General features: G+C 37.4%; 1 protein-coding gene, 2 long non-coding RNA genes and 1 pseudogene across 3 annotated transcripts; all 4 read left to right on the top strand.

The window, feature by feature from the left end:
- The first annotated feature begins 1492 nt into the window (after window positions 1–1492).
- On the top strand, window positions 1493–8546 carry LOC120005907 (annotated as a pseudogene).
- Window positions 3937–5517, top strand: LOC120005616. The gene is made up of 3 exons (XR_005469857.1): window positions 3937–4954; window positions 5038–5175; window positions 5343–5517. It is a non-coding gene; the product is annotated as an uncharacterized LOC120005616 (long non-coding RNA).
- A 5157-nt stretch (window positions 8547–13703) lies between the features above and the next one.
- On the top strand, window positions 13704–14410 carry LOC120005908 (pentatricopeptide repeat-containing protein At1g62680, mitochondrial-like). Its single transcript, XM_038855795.1, has 2 exons — window positions 13704–14340; window positions 14397–14410. The coding sequence occupies exons 1-2, from the start codon at window positions 13704–13706 to the stop codon at window positions 14408–14410; spliced, it is 651 nt and encodes a 216-aa protein (XP_038711723.1).
- Window positions 14411–21810: 7400 nt separating this feature from the next.
- Window positions 21811–23321, top strand: LOC120006402. The gene is made up of 2 exons (XR_005469978.1): window positions 21811–22154; window positions 22639–23321. It is a non-coding gene; the product is annotated as an uncharacterized LOC120006402 (long non-coding RNA).
- The last annotated feature ends 1497 nt before the right edge of the window (window positions 23322–24818 follow it).

Raw genomic sequence — 24818 nt, forward strand, 5'->3', positions numbered from 1 at the left:
GGCAAAGGCAAAAGCAATGATTACATCCCAAACGTTCTTGCCCAGCTGAAAGATACTAGTTTCCAATTTACCAACTTCACGGGACAGAACCATGTGGCATTAGAGAATTTGTTTTGTTTGCTGTGGCCCTAAGAGAGACAGATCCACAACCATATGTCAAGAATCAGCCTATTGTTGGTGGACAAGGCATCATCAAGATGACAGTCGGTTCTTCCTCGTGGTGTTCATAGTCTACCTACTAATTGAGGACCTTCATCACTTATCCAATGTTGGTCGAAGCGTAGAACGGCGTGCGTATTTCTTTGCATTATTTGCTCTGTTTTGGTGAATCTTGCATCTGTGAGGTAATGTTGTATAATCTGGGCATGTTGTACTCTGTTTTGGTGAATTTTGCTGTGGATATCCTTGTAGCGCTAGGCATGCTATGTTTTGTAATTACTAGCTCCTAATTCCCCTGTTTTTTAAGCTTTATTTAATGCATAGGCACATTTCTAAAATGTCTTATATTTCATGTATTTTTGGATTTTAAAAAAATTGGATTGTTATTAACAAGGGGTGTATTTAGTAAATATTGGGATGTGACTAAAGCTCTCTCTATTGGGCTAATTTTTCAGGCCCATTGATCCTGGACCCTTGTAGCCCATCTCACCATTTCATGAATAGTAGATAATTCAAGCTTCTCGGAGGCCGAATTGAAAGTTCAAGTGCTCCCATCCAACCCAACTCCTAATGGGTTACCATCATCATTTAGCCCAGCCCATGAGGGTCTTTGCTTAATTGCTTCCTTGACTCAAAATATCCCATTTCGTTTTTTATTTTTAAAAGATTTTAATTCATAATTGATTATTAAAAGCCGAATACTTGCTAGCGCTTAACCGAATTTCGCAGAGTAGAACTGAAGCAGACAATGATGCCAAGAAGAAGAGCTTCTGTGTCCGCTGCAATGCCCGCTCATCGTCTTCTTCTTCTTCTTCAAGGTATGGCTTCTCTGAATTACGCCTCACTTCGTACATCTCTCAGATCGGCCTCTTTTCATACCTCCAACTCTTCAATAAAAAACAGCAATTGCGAATTCAAAGGCATCGATGATGCTGTTAATTACTTTAATCGGATGGTTCACACGCACCCTCCACCTGCTACACTCGAGTTTAATCGATTGTGCGGTTCAATCGTGAAAATGAATCACTATTCGGCCGTGATTTCACTGGCTAAATCTATGGAGCTGTTTGGTATCAAGCACGATATGTATACTTTTAATAGATTGATCAACTGCCTTTGTTGTTTGAGGCGTGTGGATTTTGAGTTTTCTCTCCTGGGGAAATTCATGAAACTTGGTCTTCAGCCTGATACTGTAACATTCAACCCCATCATCAAGGGATTGTGTGCCGACGGGAAAGTAGAAAATGCTGTCAGATTTTTTCATGAGATGGTGGATAATGGTTATCAACCCAATGTAGTTACTTACAGCACATTGATAAATTCTTTTTTCTTTCCGTAAAGTAGGATACACTCACGTTGCAGTCCACCTACTCAACAAAATGGAAAATAGAGGTTGCAAACCAAATGTGGTGGCATATAATACAGTCATTGACGGCCTATGTAAGGACATGCAATTTGACAACGCTTTTAATCTGTATTTGGAAATGATGGATCAAGGTGTTACACCAAATGTCTTCACTTATAACTCCTTAATTCAAGGTGCATGAAATTCAGGCCAATGGAAGGAGACTACAAGATTATGGAATGAAATGATTGCAAGGAGAATGTCATCACTTTCAATATTATCATTGACAAGCTCTGTAAAGAAGGGAAGGTTTTAGAGGCTGAATGTGTACTTGAGAAGATGATTGAGATTGATGTTGACCCCGATGTGGTCACATATAATGCATTGATGGACGGATATTGTCTAGTAGGCCAAATCGATAAGGCATTGAAAGTGTTTGATACGATTGCCGAAAGTGGTTTTCAACTTGATGCTATTAGTTATAATATATTAATCAATGGATGTTGTAAGAGTAGAAATATCGAGAAAGCAATTGGACTTTTTCATGATATGAATTCCAAAGGGTTGTGTGCTAACACTATTACGTACAACACCCTTATAAGTGTATTGTGCAAAGTAGGCAAAGTTCAAGCAGCAAAAAATCTTCTTAAGAACATGTGTGCACGTGGTCATACTCCGGACTTGATAACTTACAACACACTATTGGATGGTTTATGCAAGCATGGGTATCTTGATGAGGCATTGACTTTGTTTAAAGCAATGCAAGAAAGTGAGTTGGAACTTGATATTGTAACTTATAACACCATCATTGATGGTTTGAGTAAGGGCAAGAAGCTTAATATTGCAAGGGACCTGTTTTACAGCTTGTCTGTCAAGGGCCTAAATCCTGATATGAAGACCTACAATATCTTTATCAATGGCCTCTGTAAAGAAGGGCACCTAAGTGAAGCATATGAGCTCATGAGGAAAATGGAAGGTACTGTTTGCTCTTCAAATGATGGTACTTACAATATAATCATTCGAGGATTACTCTGAAACAACAACATTTCTTTGGCGACGCAGCTTCTTCAAGAAATGCGTGATAAGGGGTCCTCTGGAGATGCATCTGTTAAAAAGGTGTTAAAGGGATAAAAATCCCACATCGATTGTTGAGGGGCTTGGTGTCTAGTTTATAAGCTTGCCCAAGTCTTCAACCAATTGTCCAGCCTTTTCCAGGAAGGTGGGCTGGGAACTGCCACGGCCCAATGGGCTGAGATGGTGGGGAGCCTGGCTCTGGGTTGTGCCATCGTGGGTTTTCTACAGCATGATCTTTGATGCATGCATCGGACCTCTTATTCCTAAGTGAGTTGCTAGTTAATCATTGAAATCTTGTCACGTTATTGAACTTCCTTTATGTCTATGTAGCTTTCTTGAATCTCAATATGTTTACAGATTAATATTATAATCAAACAGTAGTAGCAGCTACTTCTATTTGTAACGATTTTATACAGTATGCTCTTTCCTCCTATTCACTAAAAAGTTACAGGATTCTTTCAACGTCTTTCTAGCCTGCTCTAAATCCTTGGTTATGTTTGGAGGCATTGTATTTTGTGTATGTTTCTCTATATATATTAATCTACCAATTTCCTTTTCCTTTAGAACTTATAATTGACAGCACAGTTGGGAATATTTTATATTAATTGCTGTTGAATTTGAATCTCATTTATATTTAAAACATGGGGACGTATCCGTAATTCTCTCTATGAAAAAGAGTCTTTGTTTTTCTTGAAAATGATGGTTCACAAATGTTGCTTATAGCCATGATCAAATTTTCAAGTAATGCAACTGCTGAAAACTCAATTATAATGCAACTGCTGAAAACTCAATTCTACTGCAGCTTGAGAAGTAATGTTGCCTCTATTTATAAGCCTACAATAATATCAGCTTGAAAAGAGTACAATCCGATAGGCAAGAACCTATCTTGCCTCTGTTTACAATCACTACTCCAATCCAATGATGCAGCTTGAGAAGCTTTTTTTCTCTGGTACTGAGCTGTGAGATCTTTCCAACTTGAATATTGCTGTTTTCAATTGCTTTAAGTATCTCACATGGTTGTTGAAGTGATTTATGCTTCTGGTCGTTCTTAGAGAGGTTTTTTTTTGTTTGTTTATATTGTGGATTTGCTAATCATTCTCTCACAGTTAACCATGTCTGCAAGCCTATTGATTCTGCTCAGGGAGAAAGTGCAGTTGTGAGATTTGTGAAGGAGGCATGTTTGTCTTTGTTGTTGACATTTTCAAAACCACTAATTTTATTACCCTGTATTTTACAAAGTTCATAGAGAAATACATTACTTTGGTACAATAAATCCTATATATATATTTTCTGAACATTAACCTTATTTACAAGATCAAGCATTAATGTGTCTTTGATGGCTGACTTTGTAGGCCAAACTCAAAAGGGAAGAGTGGATCATAGTGTGGATCCCCAATATCCATTGGCAGCTGATCTACTCTCTTGAACCAAGTGAATGAGTGATAGCCAACTTTCCTGTTAATCTATCGGCGCCAAATAGAAACATCAGTCACACCTTGCCCTTCACTTCCAGTAAGCCTAGCTACGGATTCAAACAAGTGCTTCAGTATTTTTTTTGTTCCCCAGTTATTTAGATGGTACCAAGACTGGAGGTGGAAGATGCTTCTAATGATTCATATGACAAATCCGTTTCCAAGACTGGAGGTCCTATCTCAACTAAATAATAGAACATGTCTTTTCATTTGACATTACTGTTTATGATTAGTTTCTGAGAAGGGGGTTTCATCAGTAAACTTCCAATTATAGGATGTTCAGGGGATACTGGGAGGTGGTGGACTACCTATCATAATGTGTATTCTCATCTTTCGAAGATGCTCCATTTCATTTCATTTTGTTTTATGTATTGTCATTGGTGCTATTATTGAAAAGCTGCAAACAGTTTGGGTCTTCTTTGAGTCGTGAAAGGTTTGCATAAAGGTTAACAACTTTATGAGCGTACATGTAATAACAGAGAAATACCAACTTCCTTTCCTCTTCCTCTCTCTCCACAGAGAAATACCCACCTTTTCAATCCTCAGTTTCATACGCATTTGGGACGTGGGGGAGACGTTGGTTCCCGCCATAAACCCTTCTTTCTAAGAAATTCTAGAAATAATTGTAATAATGTTTCTATTGGAGTTATCCAAGGGTAGGGCTCAAGAATCTTCTTTCAAGAGAGAACCCATGGTGCCTCCTTACAGTGTCCTCATCATGGGTTCAACAAAAGGTGTTTTCTTTCTCTCGGATTGATTTTCTGAAGGGTTTGAAATGGTTTTGGTTCCTTTGTTGAATTAAAATTTTCAGTCTTTTTTTCTTCTTTTATTTAGGGATCTGGTATGCAATGGCTAAAGGAGTTTCTGAAAGCAGGCGACAATGTCATAATCTGCTCAAAATCTGGTGAGGCTATTATACTCATGTTTTTGTGACGTCTGGTTATTTGTCAAGTGTAAAATGCAATTTCTGATGTGCTTTCTGAGCAGAACAGGTGTGTCTCGAGCTTTCAGTTGAGTTGCTGAATAGCTAGCTTTCACTTTTACTTAACTGAGTCTTTGGCTGATGAACACGCAAAGTCTGCTATTCATAGCCTGAGAGGAGAATTCGGGGAGCAGCGTGTCTTGGTAGTTGGTACTGGATACCACCTCCATGACTCTTTTTTTTCCCCCTTCCCTTTTACATTGTATTTATTACTTCCTGATGTTTTTTTACTGCCTCCAAACCTGTCCTCCTGGTTTAAGCAGTTGCTATTCTTCTTTCTGCTGAGTCTGATTCATAAAATTCTTTACAGGTTAGGAGATGTGTGATGTCAAGAGAAGCACAGGATGTTTAAAATTTGGTGGCTTTTGCAAAACAAAATCTGAAATACATTGATATATGGGTATCCATGTCAGATCTTTTGTCTTCATGACTTCATCATTGTTTCTGTTTGTAGAGTTTACACAATAATTCATTGGTTTTGTTCTTCATGTAAATGAAATACTCCTAGGTGAATAAGAGTACACCAAATTGGATAGATAAAGATGAAGGACCAGGGTTGCATAATTCATTGATAATTGGTTTTGTTCTTCTTGTTTTGAGTTATCACATTCTCTTGTTTGCCATTGTGATGATTTCAGGCATCATCTTTAGCTGCTAACATTGACTAATGGAGATAAATATAATGGTTATTACAAATCCTATTGGTTCGATGGAACTTTACAAATTAAATTATTTCTATTTTGGGCATATTTTCTTTGAGACAATCTACATACAGTTGCAGTGTATGAGCTAAAAGCAAAAGGGCGTCGATGAAAGTTTCGAGGTTTGTGGGGGAAAGGGTTGAGGATTGTGTCGTTAGCAGAGAGCACAAGTTGGCATTTTGGGGGAAGCGGAAGCGGAAGCAGAAGCAGAAGCAGAAGCAGAAGCAGGGGTTATATATGTGTGTGGCTTCACAAGGCAGAAAATTAATTCCTTCCATTTCAACCCAATGAAGTTGCAATTATTTTCCTCTTTTAGTGTTTACAGGCCCATTGATCATGACCCTTGCAGTCCATCTTACTATTTCATGGGCTAGGCATGAACAGTAGAACTAGATCTTTCAAGCTTCCCTGAGCCCAATTGAAAGTTCAAGTGCTGCCATGACCCATCCATCCCAACTCCTAATGGGCTACACTCATCATTAAGCCCAGCCCAAAAGGCTAATATCACCATTTCATTTTGTTTGTTTTTTTTTTAGATTTTTAGATTTTAATTCATAATTGATTATTATAAGCCGAATACTTGCTACTAGCGCCTAGACGTCCCTCTTTCGCACAACAGAACTGAAGGAGACGATGATGCCAAGAAGAAGATCTTCTGTGTTCGCTACAATGTCTGCTTCTCGTCTTCTTCTTCTTCTTCTTCAAGGTATGACTTCTCTGAATTGCTCCTCACTCAGTACTTCTCTCAGATCGGCCTCTTTTCATACATCCAAATCTTCATTAAAAAATCTCAATTTTGAAATCAGCGGCATCGATGATGCGGTTGAATGCTTTAATCGGATGGTTCACATGCACCCTCCACCTGCTACACTCGAGTTTAATCGATTGTTGGGTTCAATCGTGAAAATGAATCACTATTCAGCCGTGATTTCACTGGCTAAATCTATGGAGCTGTTTGGTATCAAGCACGATATCTATACTTTGAATAGATTGATCAACTGCCTTTGTTGTTTGAGGCGTGTAGATTTTGGGTTTTCTCTTCTCGGGAAAATCCTTAAACTTGGTCTCCAACCTGATACTGTAACATTCAATTCCCTCATCAAAGGATTGTGTGCTGAGGGTAAAGTTGCACATGCTGTGAGGTTTTTTGATGAGATGGTGGATAATGGTTATCAACCTGACACAGTTACTCACAACATAGTGATAAATTCTTTCTGTAAAGTGGGATACACTCACGTCGCACTCCACTTACTCAACAAAATGGAAAATGGAGGTTGCAAACCAGATGTGGTGGCATATAGTACAGTCATTGACGGCCTATGTAAGGACATGCAATTTGACAACGCTTTTAATCTGCATTTGGAAATGATGGATCAAGGTGTTACACCAAATGTCTTCACTTATAGCTCCTTAATTCAAGGTGCATGCAATTCAGGCCAATGGAAGGAGACTACAAGATTATGGAATGAAATGATTGCAAGGAGGATCACACCAAATGTCATCACTTTCAATATTATCATTGACAAGCTCTGTAAAGAAGGGAAGGTTTTAGAGGCTGAATGTGTACTTGGGAAGATGATTGAGATCGATGTTGACCCTGATGTGGTCACATATAATGCATTGATGGATGGATATTGTCTAGTAGGCCAAATCGATAAGGCATTGAAAGTGTTTAATATGATTGCCGAAAGTGGTTTTCAACTTGATGCTATTAGTTATAATATATTAATCAATGGATATTGTAAGAAGAGAAATATCGAGAAAGCAATTGGACTTTTTAATGATATGAATTCCAAAGGGTTGTGTGCTGACACTATTACGTACAACACCCTTATGAGTGCATTGTGCAAAGTAGGCAAAGTTCAAGCGGCAAAAAATCTTCTTAAGAACATATGTGCACGTGGTCATACTCCGGACTTGATAACTTACAACACTCTATTGGATGGTTTATGCAAGCATGGGTGTCTTGATGAGGCATTGACTTTGTTTAAAGCAATGCAAGAAAGTGAGTTGGAACTTGATATTGTAACTTATAACACCATCATTGATGGTTTGAGTAAGGGCAAGAAGCTTGATATTGCAAGGGACCTGTTTTACAGCTTGTCTGTCAAGGGCATAAATCCTAATATAAAGACTTATGATATCTTTATCAATGGTCTCTGTAAAGAAGGGCACTTAAGTGAAGCATATGAGCTCATCAGGAAAATGGAAGGTACTGATTGCTCTCCAGATGATGGTACTTACAATATAATCATTCGAGGACTACTCCGAAACAACAACATTTCTTTGGCGGTGCAACTTCTTGGGGAAATGGTTGATAATGGGTTCTCTGGAGATGCATCTACTGCAGAGATGCTGGTGGATATGTTATCTAATGATGCATATGACAAATCAATTTCTAACAAACTTCGTACACTACTGTTTTCTTGATCTTTGAATCATGGATGAGACGTGTTCTTCTTCTTAAGTAAGTGGCCAGGTAATTGTTGTTCTTCTGGTGGTTGTTATATTTTCATAGTTGAGTATAGTAGATATTCCTCTGGATGTTTGTGAGGTTTTTAAAGGTAATACATGTGAAAAAATATAGTATATATTTATATATCCAAAATGATGGAAAAAAACACAATATCTTTGTTTCTACTGAAAAGATATTATGTTTTGAAGTTAAGAGTTCAGTTTAGCTCTTCTTCTCTCTAATTGATGAGAAAATATGATTTTTGTTTCTCATGCTTGACATGCTTCTACGGTATACTTTTTAGAGACTTTATTGAGTTTGCTTCACCCAAGCTGACTTGTATTTTAAAATTTTATGTTATGCAGGAAAGCATTGATTTTGATCCATTACCTACTGCACGAGAACAGTGCAGATTGCAGCACAGTAAATGAGCTAGGGTTTCCTTGCTTGATGCTGCACCTTGCCTCCAGTGAAGATGCAGTGGTACGGGAAGCTGCCCTTGGAGGTGTTCTTGAGCTTGCCAGAGATAAGACCAGCGAGAATACTGGTGGTTTTGGCGAACAAAATGAGAAATTCAAACAATGTTCCATGTTACTTGTGCCTGTTCTAGGCTTCTAGCTTGGCACCATAAGCAAGAAAGGTATATCAATCAACTGAATCTGGTTTTGTTCTATTCAAACAATTCCTTGATTTTTCTGATATTAATAGCTGTCAATTTAACAACAACTACTTTGGGAAATTCTTTGCTTAGTATACTGTTTAAATAAATGTCATATCTAGTAGATATTACTTTCTTCTAGAATGAACATAAGTTCAGATAATCAGGAATAAGGGTTTGCTATTTTTTTTACTGATTTTATCTTCTATAGTTGAAGTTAATAGATGAAGAAAAAGCAAAGATAAGAAAGTATTTGAAAATATGACATTTGGGCACTGAAACAGTTTTAACATCTCAGTATGTGAGAAACTTTGACCTATCTAGTCAGCGCTGTTTGGCATATGGAATGAGCTTGTCACATATAATGGCTGATTTTTAATATAGAGACAGATTGCAAATTTTTGCTTAGTAGACATTGTCCCCAATGGACATCTCTTTTTATTGAAAGGGGGGAGGGGGGTAAAGGGTTTAGAATTAATGAATGAATTATGATTAGTTTCCGTGTTGTGGCGAGTCTTTATTGTAAAATTCTGACAGATGTAGGAAGCGAAAGGGGATTGTTTCTGGCTTGATGCAAATGATTTGGAGATAGTTGAATGATTGTATCTTTAAATATTTGTGTGCAAGTGAGCTGTTGTGTGTTCTACAGGCTCCACCATCCTTTGGTTTTGCATTGAGTGATTCATCTCTTTAGGCTTTGGTCTGCAAATATGCATTTGTTCATGGATTCTGTCCAGATACTATCTAATAAGTTACTGATCAGGGACAATATTGTCACAACTCAAAGTAGTCCACCTTCGATCATGAACCACACATGTGATGCTCTCAATAGCCTATCCTCCTTTACATAAAGGATATTTTGTTTGCCTCTCTCGATATGCTATGAGATTTAAGCTGCTGGGCTTAAGGTTGTGTAATAATGTAGTGTGTTTGTTGTAAACTTGTCTTATAATGCAAATGCTAAGCAGGGTTTGTTTTCCTTTGTTCAAAAGTTTTCTCCTAGATTCCAAATTTCCAATCTTAATAGCATTCTTATATTGTGTTTGCTGTATTCGCATTGCTCGAAATGAAATGAGCTAAGGCAGCCTATTAAAAGTTTCCAAATTCACTAGCTGACGTATATCACCAATTAAATTTCATTTCATAATTTTGTGGCTCAGGAATAACCTTGTAAATTTTTCACAGCTTGCTGTGGAGTTCGAGAAAAAATGTATGATAGTCAAGGCTGATACAGATGATGAGTACGAATTTTCACATGACATGCAGGTAATTTCCTGTTTCTGTGATCTCAATTTTGGTTTTTCCTTCCTTGCTCTTTGCTGCATCTCCATTTAAGTGATCTAGTTATGATGACTGCTAAGCTGCCACGCAAAAAATTAACTTTTGAAGTATATTCACAATACACAATACACAAATGGTTCGAGAGGAAATTTTCTTTCCTGATATCATAATGGCAATAGTCCTGGTGGATTATTAAGGCCATCCTTGTGCCTAATGAAAGTTTCTCCCTTTTGAATTGCCTAAAAATGAATTCAAAAAATCCTTCCAACATCATCCGGCATGCTTTTCTGATTGTTCACTTGAATGGTTTTCTTGATGCTTGGGAGGACACGCATCTGCAATTTTTCTCAGTGCAAAGAGAGCTGCATATGGGGTACTATATGTGTTTATGATTAAAAACTGTGGTCATTTTTTCAATTCATTTCAAATATTGATTCCCATAAAAGGTTGTAAAACGACATCCCACATAGCTGGCTTATGAACATTAATTTCTGATTCAACTTAAAATTGGTAGAGAGAGAGAGAGAGAGAGAGAGAAGTAAACTTTGATAAATTCTTGCATCACAGGCTTGAGGATCCGACATTGTAATCTGATCCAAACAGAGATGCTATCCGAACTGAAGGGCTTATCCCAATACAAATGATGCATGATATTTTTAACAACGGTATGTGATTTTGAGAACTGCTGTAGAGATTGTAGGCCTTCTTTATTTGTCAAGTGATTCATCACACTCTTCCCCCTTCAAGATGGTTGTATCCTATTGTAGTATATGTAGACTGCCTTCAAATTTGTGTAGGAGGAGTTAGAACGAGGACCCTATTCATCACACTCTTCCATTGTGTTTCTATGGGAATTTTCCAAATCCCACCCACCCCCTTTTTTTTCCCCCTCTTCAAGGGTATTAATGTATCAATGATCTGTGTTAAAATCAGGGGTTGTGAAGGAAGTGGGATGGGATTGGGGTGGGACTTGGAACGGTGCCTGATTCTATTAGTCCCTCAAATTCCCCAACTTTATATGTAATGCACCCTCAATCCTTTTTTATATGTAATACTCCAATCTAATGACGCAGCTTGAGAAGCTTTTTTTATCTGGTACTGGGTTGTAAGATCTTTCCAACTTGGATATTGCCGTTTACTGTTGCTTGAAATATCTCACATGGTCATTGAGGTAATTTATGCTTCTGTTCTACTGGTTGTTCTTAAAGAGGTTTTCTTTTGGTTGTATTGTGGGCTTGCTGAGATCATTGTCTTGCAGTCAACCATGTCTACGAGCCTATTGATTCTGCTCAGGAAGCAAGTGCAGTTGTGACTTGTGAGATTTGCAAAGGTAGCAATAGCATGTTTGTCTTTGTTATTGACAAAACCACTAATTTTATTATCCTGTATTTTTACAAAGTACATAGAGAAATACATTACTTTGGTACAATAAGTTCTATATATTTTCTGAACATTAACCTTATTTACAAAATTAAGCATTAATGTGTCTTTGATGGCTGATTCTGTAGGCCAAACTCAAATGGGAAGAGTGGATCATAGTGTGGATCCCCAATATTCATTGGCAACTGATCTACTCTCTGGAACCAAGTCATGGCCAACTTTCTTGTTAATCTATTGGCGCCAAATAGAAACATCAGTCACATCTTGCCCTTCACCTCCGGTAAGCCAAGCAGGGACCTGTGCTTCCATTGGTGCAACATATGCCAAGAGGTTTCTGGAGATAATGGCTACTGCACACTTGACAGATCCACATACGTTGGTGACTATGCTCGGCCCCTGTTTTCTGGGTTTGATTTTGAAGTGAAAGCTTATTGTAAGTAATTTTCTAAATGATTTGCTATTTCAAACATGTCGTTAACATATGTAGGCTTCACAGCTGCAGATTCGAACAAGTGCTTCCGTATTTTTTTGTTGCCCAGTTATTTAGATGGTACCAAGACTGGAGGTGGAAGAAGAATTGTTGGCAATGCATTGGAAAACGGTGGATTGGTGGTTTGGGGATGTGAGGGCATAGGGGACTATGCTTAGTCTGATTGTTGAAAAACAATGTTAGTATTTTATATACCTATTTGAGTCTGTGATCATGGATTTTTTTTGAATTAAGAACTGTGAGTCTTGTAATTTCGACTTGTTCGAATGAAGTTTGTTCATAATATGATGCCCTGTTACTGTTAGTTCACTTGGCCGAGTTTGGGAAAGCAGAGAAAATCAAACGGTGGAACAAATGGACGAAATTGAATTTTCATTGTTTTCCTTTTCTCATCTCTGTGGAACATTACAAATCTAATTATGGGCTGTTTTAATGCATTACATATGTATTAAAGGCAAATGGGTGTGGGTGAAAGTTTTGAGCTTTCGGGGGGGAAAGTGTAAGGAGTAGGGTTAGGGTTGTGTCGTTAGCAGAGAGCACAAGTTGGGAGTTTGGGGAAGGGGAAGCAGAAGCAGAGGTTGTGTAATGTGTACTGTCTGGTTGTTCGCATTTCACAAAGGCAGAAATGAGAGAACCAGTTCCTTCCACTCCAATCAATCCAATGAAGCTGCAATTATCTTCTCCTCTGTGTTTTCTGGCCCATTGATACTGACCATTTCATGGGCTAGGCATGAATGGTTTCAAGCTTCTTTGAGCCCAATTAAAGCCCATTTGAATGTTCAAGTTCCTGTGCTCCCATCCATCCCAACTCCTAATGGGTTACCATCATCGTTAAGCCCAACCCAATCCATTTGGTTTTCTCATTTTTTGTAAAAGATTTTAATTCATAAGAGTGAGTGATTATTATAAGCCGAATACTTGCTGAGCGCCGAGACGTTCCTCTTTCGCTCAGTAGAACTGAAGAAGCAAATGATGATGCCAAGAAGAAGAGTTTCTGTGTTCGCTTCAATTTCCGCTTCTCGTCTTCTTCTTCTTCTTCTTCTTCAAGGTATGACTTGTCTGAATTACTCCTCACTTCATACTTCTCTCAGATCGGCCTCTTTTCATACCTCCAAATCTTCAATAACAAAACGCAATTTTGAATTCAACGGCATTGATGATGCTGTTGACTGCTTTAATCGGATGGTTCACGTGCACCCTCCACCTTCTACGTTCGAATTTAATCGATTATTAGGTTCTATCGTGAAAATGAATCACTATTTTGCCGTGATTTCGCTTGCTAAAGCTATGGAGCTGTTTGGCTTCAAGCACGATATCTATACTTTTACCATATTGATCAACTGCTTTTTTTGTTTGAGGCGTGTGGATTTTGGGCTTTCTTTTCTGGGGAAAATCCTGAAACTTGGTCTCCAACCTGATACCATAACATTCACCACCCTCATCAAGGGATTGTGTGAGGGTAAATTAGAACATGCTGTGAGATTTTTTGATGAGATGGTGGATAATGGTTATCAACCCAATGTAGTTACTTATACTACAATGATAAACTCTTTCTGTAAAATAGGCTATACTCACGTCGCAGTCCAGTTACTCAACAAAATGGAAAATAGAGGTTGTAAACCAAATGTGGTGGCATATAGTACAGTCATTGACAGTGTATGCAAGAACATGCAATTTGACGATGCTTTCAATCTGTATTTGAAATGATGGATCAAGGTGTTACACCAGATGTCTTTACTTATGGCTCTTTAATTCAAGGTGCATGTAATTCAGGCCAATGGAAGGAGACTACAAGATTATGGAATAAAATGACTGCAAGGAAGATAACACCAAATGTCGTCACTTTCAGTGTTATTTTTGATATGCTTTGTAAAGAAGGGAAGATTTTAAAGGCTGAATGTGTACTTGGGAAGATGATTGAGGTAGGAATGGATCCTGATATGGTCACATATAGTGCATTGATGGACGGTTATTGTCTAGTAGGCCAAATTGATAAGGATTTGAAAGTCTTTGATTTGATTGCTCAAAGCGGTTTTCAACTTGATGCTATTAGTTATAATATATTAATCAATGGATGTTGTAAGAGTAAACGTATAGAAAAAGCAATGGCACTTTTTAGTGATATGAATTCCAAAGGGTTATGTGCTGACACTATTACATACAACACCCTTATAAGTGGATGGTGCAAGGTAGGCAATGTTCAAGCGGCAAAAAATCTTCTTAAGAATATGTGTGCACGGGGTCAAACACCGAACTTGATAACTTACTCGACTCTGTTGGATGGTTCGTGCAAGCATGGGTGTCTTGATGAGGCATTGACTTTGTTTAAAGCAATGCAAGAAAGTGAGTTGAAACTTGATGTTGTAACTTATAACACCATCATTGATGATTTGAGTAAGGGCAGGAAGCTTAATATTGCAAGGGTTTGCTATTTTTTTTCAACTTTATCTCTATAGTTGAAGTTAATAGATGAAGAAAAGGCAAAGATAAGAAAGTATTTGATAATATGACATTTGGGCACTGAAACATTTTGAACATCTCGGTATGTGAGAAACTTTGACCTATCAAGTCAGCACTGTTTGGCATACTTATATGACTGCGTGTTGGGAGGTCATATGTATTGAAACATGGTGGGAAATATCCATAATTCTGTTTACCAACAGGATTCCATATTTTTCTCAAATTTCATGGATGATAAATCTTAGCTATGCCTATATATGTACTCGCGATCGAGTTTTGACTTGGCATTATGATACGAGGGCCATAAGGTAGTACTGCTACTTCATTGTCTCCTTATACTGGCGATGTATATTGTACTGCTAGTAGATTCTTTATACCTAACAAAATATTTAATTTTTGCTGCTCCTGGAGGTATGTGACCAATTAACCATGAGACTTATGGTGTAATGAAATTTCTGGTGGTGTTCTATTCAACTGCAACTGATGGAGTGTAATCTTATCAGATGAAGCAATGCTGCTGCTATTTATAATTGCTTCTGTAATCTACTGATACCGACTTGGATAGTGCTGATGGAACTCGACAAATCTACGAGTTTGAGCATTATATAGAACTTCATGATTCCAAGCTTTCCTTGGTAATCTCTAATATTATTGCTCTTAAAATTCTTACATGGTTTTTTAAGTTTTAAGTGATTTAGAGCTATTAGCTTTTGTACTTCTGTTATGCAGGTTGTTTCCAAGAGACTATATTGTGCAGTGTGGACTATTTTTAGAGGTTGTGGGATTGCTAAAAATCATTGTCAAGCTGTGAATCATGTCTGGCTGCTGAAGCTCATGTCTGCTGCTACTCTGCTTATTGAGTCTGCTGAAAAGGAGCAAGTCCAATTATGAGATTTGCCAAGTTGCTGATCAAAAAGTAGAACCTTAAGATTCGACCTTGACATTTTCAAGAAGGGAAAGTACCTTATGCTGGCCATTCAGGAGATCAATGTGAAGGAAGATTTGTGTTTGGCCATGAAAGTAAGAAGCCCAAGGTGTCTACTGAAGACAGATTTAGGAAGGATGGCACGATCCAAAGAGCTTGTGACAAACTTTGTTGATGAGAGCAGGTCATTCCCCACCAAAATACAAAACGAAGCACCTCAAGACAAATGACTTTAGGGCCGGGCCCTGGTTGAATTGGAGGGAATGCAGTTTGTGGGGAAACCCGAGAGAAACAAGCAGCTAGCAGAAAGGGGATGCTGCTACAGAGGCATTAGCCTGGTTGACACATATCTCTGACGAACTCTGCACTTTGGTTAATTGGCAGAGAATATAGAAAAGGTGGGCTGGGGGAACAATTGAGCCATTTTCATGGCTTGTCATGCAATACGAGTTTATTTTTGCAGTGTTGGCCATGAATGGTAGGACTCTCTGACAGCCATGAGCTCTCAAGTTGTTATTATTGAGCTGTGGCTGTCCTGGTCTTAGTTAGTGTACTCAACTTATGGGTCTGCAGGAGGCCGAAACATGTTCAGAAATCAAGGCTTGTTGGCTTGTAACAGGAATATTTAGACACTAGTATCCTAATGTTAAATATTTAATGTACTGTAACTATTTGACTTCCCACTACAAGTTTAGCAGACAGATTATAATCTTTGATTCAAGAAGCAAAATTGTGTGTCCATGCATGTTACTCTTTAATTGCTTTTCCACTAGGAAATTGGAGTTTTGTAATGTCACTGCTCCATTGTTTCCATTTATTAAGATTTGCATAAGATTGCGAGCAAATCCCACAAAATCTGCATGCATCGATTGTGTTTGAAAAACCATACAAATATACTATCAGGAGTATCAATTGTAGTTGAAAGTTAATCATTTAGTGAGTCCTTGGCTTGCGCAGGCGGTGACAATAAACACCAAGAATATATACTTTGTTGCCGATAAGGTAGACTATCATGATTCCATAGGCTAACCCCTAAACTCCCCACTTCAATCTCTTCATGATTCTGCAAATGAAAATTGTAATGTAAGAATAGGGTTGTAATAGGAATGGCAAAAGGGTGGATGACGGCCACCTTGTACCTGTCCTGCAACTCTATTTAAATTTCCCGTCTCCGCCTTGCCCCCCATCAGTCCCGGCATTTACCCGATCCTATCATAATCAACATCAACTTGGGTACTACTTTAGAGCTCATTTACTATAACAGTTAATTTAGGGGAAGTCTTAGAAAGACCTAAATAACATAGTGTTTTTTTTAAACGAGAAACCATCAAAGACACGGTCAGTGGCGGACCCAGGAATTGAAGTTACCGGGGGCACAAAAATGACTCGGGGGTCCGGGGGTAGCGCCCCCGGAATTTTTTTTTGGGTTCTTTATGTAATCGACTTACAAATATAAACGATAAATATAAAAACACATTAATAATATTTTAAACACATAAGAAACTACATTACAATTTATTACAATTGTTCTCTACGAGTTTTCATATTTTGAAAGTGCGATATTAGAACATCATTAGTAATAGTTTCGAGCAACTCCTTTTCTATGTAACATACTAGACAGTCATTCATAAATTTATCACTGATCCGGTTGCGCAAATCTGTCTTGACAAGGTTCATTCCAGAAAAGCATCTTTCAACACTTGCTATTGTTATAGGCAAAACCAATGCTAACTTCAGAAGTCGATACACCAAAGGATACGAAATATGCTTCTTTGTAGACACTAGCAGTCGAGAATGAGGGTTTTGATTTTTGGGATTTTTCTATTTGGGTTGAATGAGGGTTGGGTTGGGTTGGGTCTTAGTTAATGGGCTAAGTGTGTGAATGAGAGTTGGGTTGGGTCTTAATTAATGGGCTAAGTGTGTGAATGAGAGTTGGGTTGGGTCTTAGTTAGTGGGTTAAGTGTGTGTAATGGGGGCCGTTTATTTTTTTGTTAGGGGCCTTAGTGTCAAATTGTTAAGAATGTAGGGTATATTTAGTGAAAAAAATTTTAACTTACTGGGGGCCCGTGCCCCCAGTGACTATTCAGTGGGTCCGCCACTGGACACGGTCACATTGAATGAACTCTATCCTATATGGTAGATCTTGGGTATGTGAGTCCCTCCGTCCCTCACACAGTATACAATTACACAATTACATAGCTTTCAACCCATAAGGGTGGCTCTACAGAAATAAATTCCCTTAACGTGAGAGTTGAATTCATGACCCATGATCTTTGACGAGGGTTTATCTTGAACACAAATTGAATTAGCACATCGAAGTTTGGCTATGTTAATGTGAATTGATCTCTCCTATAGTCAATGAAATCCAATATCAACTGAATTGCTAGATTTTAAGCAATAAGTCACACGGATTTGATTTTGTTATGTGCGACTTATTTGATGCCAGATAAATTGAGGGTTCCACAATTTATTTAAAATTGTAGAGACTATATTTTGAATCCAATTATTTAAAAGATGTTTCACATTACAATATTTTTTTTTATTTTTAAAATTTGTTTCGGTTACATTTGAATTGTAAACTCTAGATAATTGTAGAGCCCAAATTCGAGAAATTATGGGCCCAACTCTGGCTTGTTATATCAGGCCTAAATAGGCCCAACAGTTTGCCTACCTAGTTCATGCCAAGTTGCCAACCAACCGGAGATGCACTGTACACTTCCACCTCTGGCTCTCCCCAGAATCAATGCAAACCTCAAAAACAATATCCAAACAACACAAAAACTTAGATCGATCGAACATTCAGAATCTTCGAGAAGAACAAGATTTCTATTTTCAGGTATAAAAGTACAAAATAAATCTAATGGATTCCGGGCCTCACATTCTGAGACACGCAGATCCCGGCCAAATAGTTCCATCTAGGTGGAACCAATCGATTGATACATTACCGCCAATGCTATTCCAAGTGGACAAAATGGAGCTGCAGTTGAGCGTATCCGGAGCACCCGACCCGTTTCACTTTCTTCTCCTATATGTTAAGATCCAGTAATCTCCTACACTGTATACACGACAACGTTTCCACGCGTGATTTCGTCGGGCGAGAAGGCTAAGAACACGAGCGCAACCATGATTCCAACAGGAAAGAAGAGAAGCATCAACGGCGGAGGAGGCAACGGAGGCAAAATCAACGGCAACACCACCATCGACGCCGCTACAGCCGCCAGTACAATAACACTTCCTATGCTGAAACACCGCACCATTCTCTCATATCTTCAAAAAAAATACACAGAATGCAATAATTATTCGCTTTTTTCCTCTTTTTTGTGAATTAATGGCGGCGTTCGATTGAAACGCAGTACGCGAATTGCCAAGTTTTGCGTTTCGGCCTTGTTAGGAGGGTGCTTTATTTATAGGGTTGGTCAGGTAGGTAGGCCCGTAGGACCCAAATAAATTAGTGTTATTTATTTTTAAAACAAATTAGTGTTATAAAATCCGATTTTTAGGGTGTTGGTCCGAATCAAGGTAGGATCAAAGAACACCAGATCCCAATATATTCACTTTATCTCAATATACACTACATAATAATTAACATAGTCGTTGTTTTTAATAATATTCCTTCCTTGTTTTTTTTTATTTTTTTTTTGTTGTTTTGTTTGTGTCATTCCTTTTCAATGTGTTGTAATAAATAACATCCATATATAATATATACAAACATCAATCTTACAAATCCCAGTGTTTAATTATCTCAACTAATCCAAATATTGATAGGAACGCACACAATTTCATATAAATATGTAGAGTCCACGAATTCGCATGATCATGTGCGTCCATCTCATCATTTGATATAACTTGGACAAAAAATATCGAAAAAATTAATATTACTATTATTCTTTCTTTTCTTTTTTTAAGATGTGCATGTGTATGTTGTGAATCATGTGCACACACAATGAATATTGATATGTTGGGTTTTTTTTTTTCCTTCTTTCTTTCCCTTATAATTATATACGTTGGGTTTCTCTCTCTGTCAAATAAGACCCAATCCCCACAAAACTAGAGACAAAATCCCTATAGAGGACTTTTAAAATATCTAATCTCTTTTTGACAAGAAATAAATATATTGTACACAAACAAAACATAATCTGGGAAAAAAGACAAAAGTTTTTTCATGAACTGAATAGTACAAGGCTACAAGCAGGTGCAGATACATTGCACACACAAGTTAATAGGGAGTGAAATTGTACCAACTTGCACTGATAGAGCCATAATCAATACAAAGAAACACACAAGAAAAGAATCATGGATCGTATCTCTTGGGTCAGTTGCCAGAATATAAGGGTTGCTTTTGAAAGGGTTCTTTTAATTTGAAGCCTCTCTCACTCATCCATTGTATTCAGACCCAATCTACATTGCAAAATCTTTGTCTATCTTAAGAAAATAATAATAAATAAAAAAAAAATAGTACTCACGAAATCAATAATAATATATGATATATCTTTGTTTTTATTTGGGTACTCTACGGTTTCTCAATGGTTCTGGAGTCTTAAATTTTAAATCCAACGGTTAAATTAAATATCATGTCACCTATTCCTTATTTTTATCTAAACAATGTCTCTCATTCTCTCTTCTCTCTCTCACACACACATACACACATGCATACATATATATATTTTTTAACTTTATAAAAAATAGATGACTTAACATCACTTTGATGAGAATTATAGACTCTAAAATTGAAGGAGAATTGTAGAGTCCCAATCACCTTATGTTGATGTTCTTAGTATATTTAAAATAAATTTTTATGTGTTATATGTACGAAGATTGAAGGGTGTGCAAAGATCACTAATAGAGAGAGAGAGTATTCTGGGCTTGTTTTATCCTGGGGACTACATAGCTGATTTACTGTTTGCACACAAGAGGTAGAGCCACGAATCGTCTTAAAGAGAGCGACCTAGTTCGTGACTCAAGCCATCAGTTTTAATTTGCTGTCAATCTCCTTATTTTGAGGATTCTAAGGTAATATCTTTAACACCTTATTTATTCCCATGACTTCACTCCATGATAGTTGGGGATGTGCCCTGCATTCGTGGCTTGTGGGATTATCCTTTTTAGTTGACGGTCATATAACCGTCACGGTAACGTCACACGTCACCACATTTTGACGGTTTCTGTTAGGTCAACGTGACAGATCAACAAATTAACCAACCGAATTTCTCAAAAATCTGACCGAGTTACAGCCCACAAAGACCAATGACCTATTTGTTACGTTTCAAACATGAGGGACTGAGTTGTTACACATGTCATCTATGAGGGACAAAGTATCCTTTACCCCTTTTTAGTGGATTGTCTTTGTTTTAAAAAAGTTATAAAAAATTAATTTGTATATTTTTTCATAGGAATTCTCCTGTATGAACTTAAAATTTGGACCATTTCTTATGAGGTTAGAAAAGTGAGAGTGAAATGACAAACAGGGTTCATTGCTTTGGATTCCACTTATTTACAAAAACAACATATCCACATTTTTAAGTCCGTATTTTAGAACCGCATAATAAAATTCCTCTAACTTTCCAATCTATCACATCTTTCTTGTTTTTTTTGGATTAACTGTGATTGCAAGCAAAGGATTGTGTTCCAACTTCTTCTTTTTAAGTTGTTGAGTGGGTAGGGAGGACCCATAAAAAAGTATCAAAGTCTTTCAAGTGTTATTTTATTTGGTTATATGCACTTTAGTTTGTTTCATGCTTATTATCTATTAGATACATTATATTCTATTATTGATGGTATTTCTAATGGTGAGAGGGGACTAATCTTGGACTAAATAGACCTTCAATATAAGTATTTAAACAATTAAACACGTGATTAAGGTGGTCAAATTGCGGCCATCAACCCAAAATATTTTTGTGAGGGAAAAAGAAGAATTGGGTCGATGTCTTCCGAGCCTAAAAAAGAACAAGAAAAATCAAATTTGGTGTCCGTTGCTTGAGAAAATTGACCAAATTTTATTTCTGTGTGTGCAACTTTTTACCAAACACACAAACAAAAAGACTTACAATAGTTACAGACGTTTTAAGGTGATTCCCACAGATAAATAAAGGTTTGCATAGTTGAGGTATTAAATATTAGAGGAATTCTCTTATAACTACACAAAGTAATGACATAAAATAAGTACACATATTTTCACCATTAATTTAAAATATGTGGGACCCAAAACAATGAGTCTCATTAGTCATTTCACTTAAATCAATGATCAAAAAGTTATATTTATTTTATGTTCTTACTTTGTGTATTTATAGGAGAATTCCTATTAAATATTATATTTATTTTTTCTTTGATATTGATCTTATTGTCCAATTTTAATTTGGTTAAACCAACTTTTATACCCTCCAAGTTTCACGTGTTTCTCATTTCTATTCTTAAAGTTTAAATTTTACCCCAGATATCCTTTAAGTTTCAAAACGCTAGTCATTTGTGTCCCGAAATCATTGTGCCGATGAATGATAGTCAGAAATTGCTTATCTGACAACCGGAGCTCCATGCTGGCTTATCCACATCATTCTTATTATTAAAATAATGTATATTAAAAGGTAAATAAATGAAAAAGAAAAGCCACGATTGAAATTAGGACAAAAAAAATTCCTAAAACTTCCATCATGCCATCCGCAAACTCCCTAACGGCACCACCGCACCTGCACACCTGCATCGCTCAACGTCGAGCTTGTCTCCCTCAAACTGCTCCCTAAATCCAAGACTCGAGGAGGCATTCAAAATTAATCAAAGTGTTGAAAAGGTGTTAAAGGGATAAAAATCCCACATCGATTGTTGAGGGGCTTGGTGTCTAGTTTATAAGCTTGCCCAAGTCTTCAACCAATTGTCCAGCCTTTTCCAGGAAGGTGGGCTGGGAACTGCCACGACCCAATGGGCTGAGATGGTGGGGAGGCTGGCTCTGAGTTGTGCCATTGTGAGATTTTCTACATGGTATCGGAGCAGGTGTGCTCGTCCCCGATGAAAAAATCCACTCGTTGGGCTTGGGCTTTGATACCCAGTCCACGAGTGCGGGGGAGTGTTGAAAAGGTGTTAAAGGGATAAAAATCCCACATCGATTGTTGAGGGGCTTGGTGTCTAGTTTATAAGCTTGCCCAAGTCTTCAACCAATTGTCCAGCCTTTTCCAGGAAGGTGGGCTGGGAACTGCCACGGCCCAATGGGCTGAGATGGTGGGGAGGCTGGCTCTGGGTTGTGCCATTGTGGGATTTTCTACACAAAGATACAACTTGGTCCAGGTTCTGCAACTTCTCAATCTCAGTCAAACCCACAACTACTCTTCTTTTGTCCACAAACACACACATCTCTCTTCTTCAATCATCAACATCAACCTGAAAAATGGAATAGCTGCAACTACCCGGAGATCTAGACCAGACCCTTTTGTTAGGCCGAGATTCAAGCGAAGGTTGTCATCCTCCTCCTTCAGTGTTCTTATTCTTCGATCATTGGTCTTTCTCAAGCAAATGAACCTTGGGACTAGGCATTCGATGACAGAACTCCAACCCTGCCATTCAGAAACTGCAGATCTGAAAGACTCAGCCACAATCCATGGTTGTGGACAAGAACTGATGGAGCTATGGGGAAAGGATTTTTTTTTTTGTGGACAAGAATTTTTTATTTTGTGATTTTATTGGAGAAAGGGAAGCTTCGCTGTGGGTTGAACAAGAAGATCTTTTATTTTTTTTGTATTTTTTGAAACAAGAAATCTTTTATTTGTTATTGAGCAAGAAGATGAATAAGAATTGGTGGAGTAATGATCGGGAAAAAGGGAAGCTTCTGGACAGAGGTAGAGTGTTTTTTTTTTGTAAATTGGGGTTTGACCTCTTGATGAGTTGGGGTTTTTAATGATGTGGATTTTTTTTTTCAAAAATGACATGTGTATGCCATGTTGGATTTCAATTGCCACATCTGCAATTTCCGTTGAGTAGATAACCGGAAAATGAGGATCGCGATAGATTTCGGTGGTTTTTTGAAACAACAAGGACATTTGGAGCATAATTTAAACTTCAAGGATAGAAACGAGAAACGCGTATAACTTTGAAGACATAAAAGTTGGTTTATCCATTTTAATTTTTAAGCCTATATGGGTTTGGGTTCACAAAAAGAAGATGGGCTCAAGTGTCATGCATGCACCAATTGTGAAAAGCCCATTGGATCCTAAACGGGCCCAAGTAAATGAACATTGGGCTTCTCCACAAACAATTGGTATAAAATATAAACTGTTTTACATTTTGTAAGGGAGCCGTTATTTTTTGGACTCACTGTACACGCATTTTTTAAAATATTTAAGTTTATCAAAATTATCTTTATATGAAATTGCTCCCATATTTTATACCCAATACAATTACATTGGGTTAAAGACAGCTAAAGTATATATGGGCGGAGAATGGTAGTTTAAGATATTTAAATGTTATATAATTAATATGTATGAAAGGGCAATTTTAGGGAACTCAATGTGGCGTATTAGAAAAATAATTAGCGTGTATTAAGTAGTTGTGTGCAGTGAATCGAAACTTATGTACAAAAATAGTGGCTCTCATTTTGTGATTCAAAGACGGGCTTGAGCTTAAATATGGGCCTGAAGAATTGAGTGGGTTAGTAAAACTAGTAACTTTTTATTATTGAAACTACTAAGGGCTTACATTTGTTACATCCAGATAATGGTCGTAACCATTTTAATTGAAAGCCATTGGGTCCCTTTGAGATTGTATTGTACTTTGACATCATGGGAGTGATGTGAGTTATTGTGGTAAAAAGTGTTTGACGCATCACTAAAAATGAGTTGAGGGTAAAATTAGATAATTTTCATTGATATAAATTAAAATCTTGATGAATTTATTTTTGAAAAAAATATAAATAAAATTATAAAATTGATTGAGGGAAAAATTGGGAAAAAAATCTTCAGTTTCGATGTCAAAATGTTGTTAATCAAGTTGCATCGGGAGTAAAAAAATTTCCTACAACTTCAATTTCGAATTCACCATAGTGCGATGATACCATAACGCACCGCTAGATCAATCTTTTTATCTGAACACCATATATTTAAGCAAAAAGCGGCACATTCGACAGGTGAAACACACCCATTATGGTCCTGTTTGGGAGTGCTGTCAATTACTGTGAGGTGTTGTGAGTTATAAAACTGTAGTGCTATGAGGTGAGTTGGAACGCAAAAAGCTGTTTGACGCGTCACTTTTAAAGCTGTGGTGCGATGCTGTGAGGTGCGTTTGGCGTATCTAAATTACGGTTTATATTAGATGACTAATAATATTAATATAAAATCACTTAACGTTTACATTTTATATTAATCTAAAATAAAATAATCTACCTAATTTGATTACGTGGGACAATTCAATATATATTAAGTTGTTTGAGAGTGTTGTGAGGTATTGCGAGGTAAAAAGT

Source organism: Tripterygium wilfordii, chromosome 9 (genome assembly GCF_013401445.1).
Source record: "Tripterygium wilfordii isolate XIE 37 chromosome 9, ASM1340144v1, whole genome shotgun sequence".
Taxonomy (NCBI): Eukaryota; Viridiplantae; Streptophyta; class Magnoliopsida; order Celastrales; family Celastraceae; genus Tripterygium; species Tripterygium wilfordii.

Coding starts and splice junctions, on each gene's coding strand:
- LOC120005908 (XM_038855795.1), top strand. CDS start 13,704: ATGGATCAAGGTGTTACACCAGATGTCTTTACTTATGGCTCTTTAATT.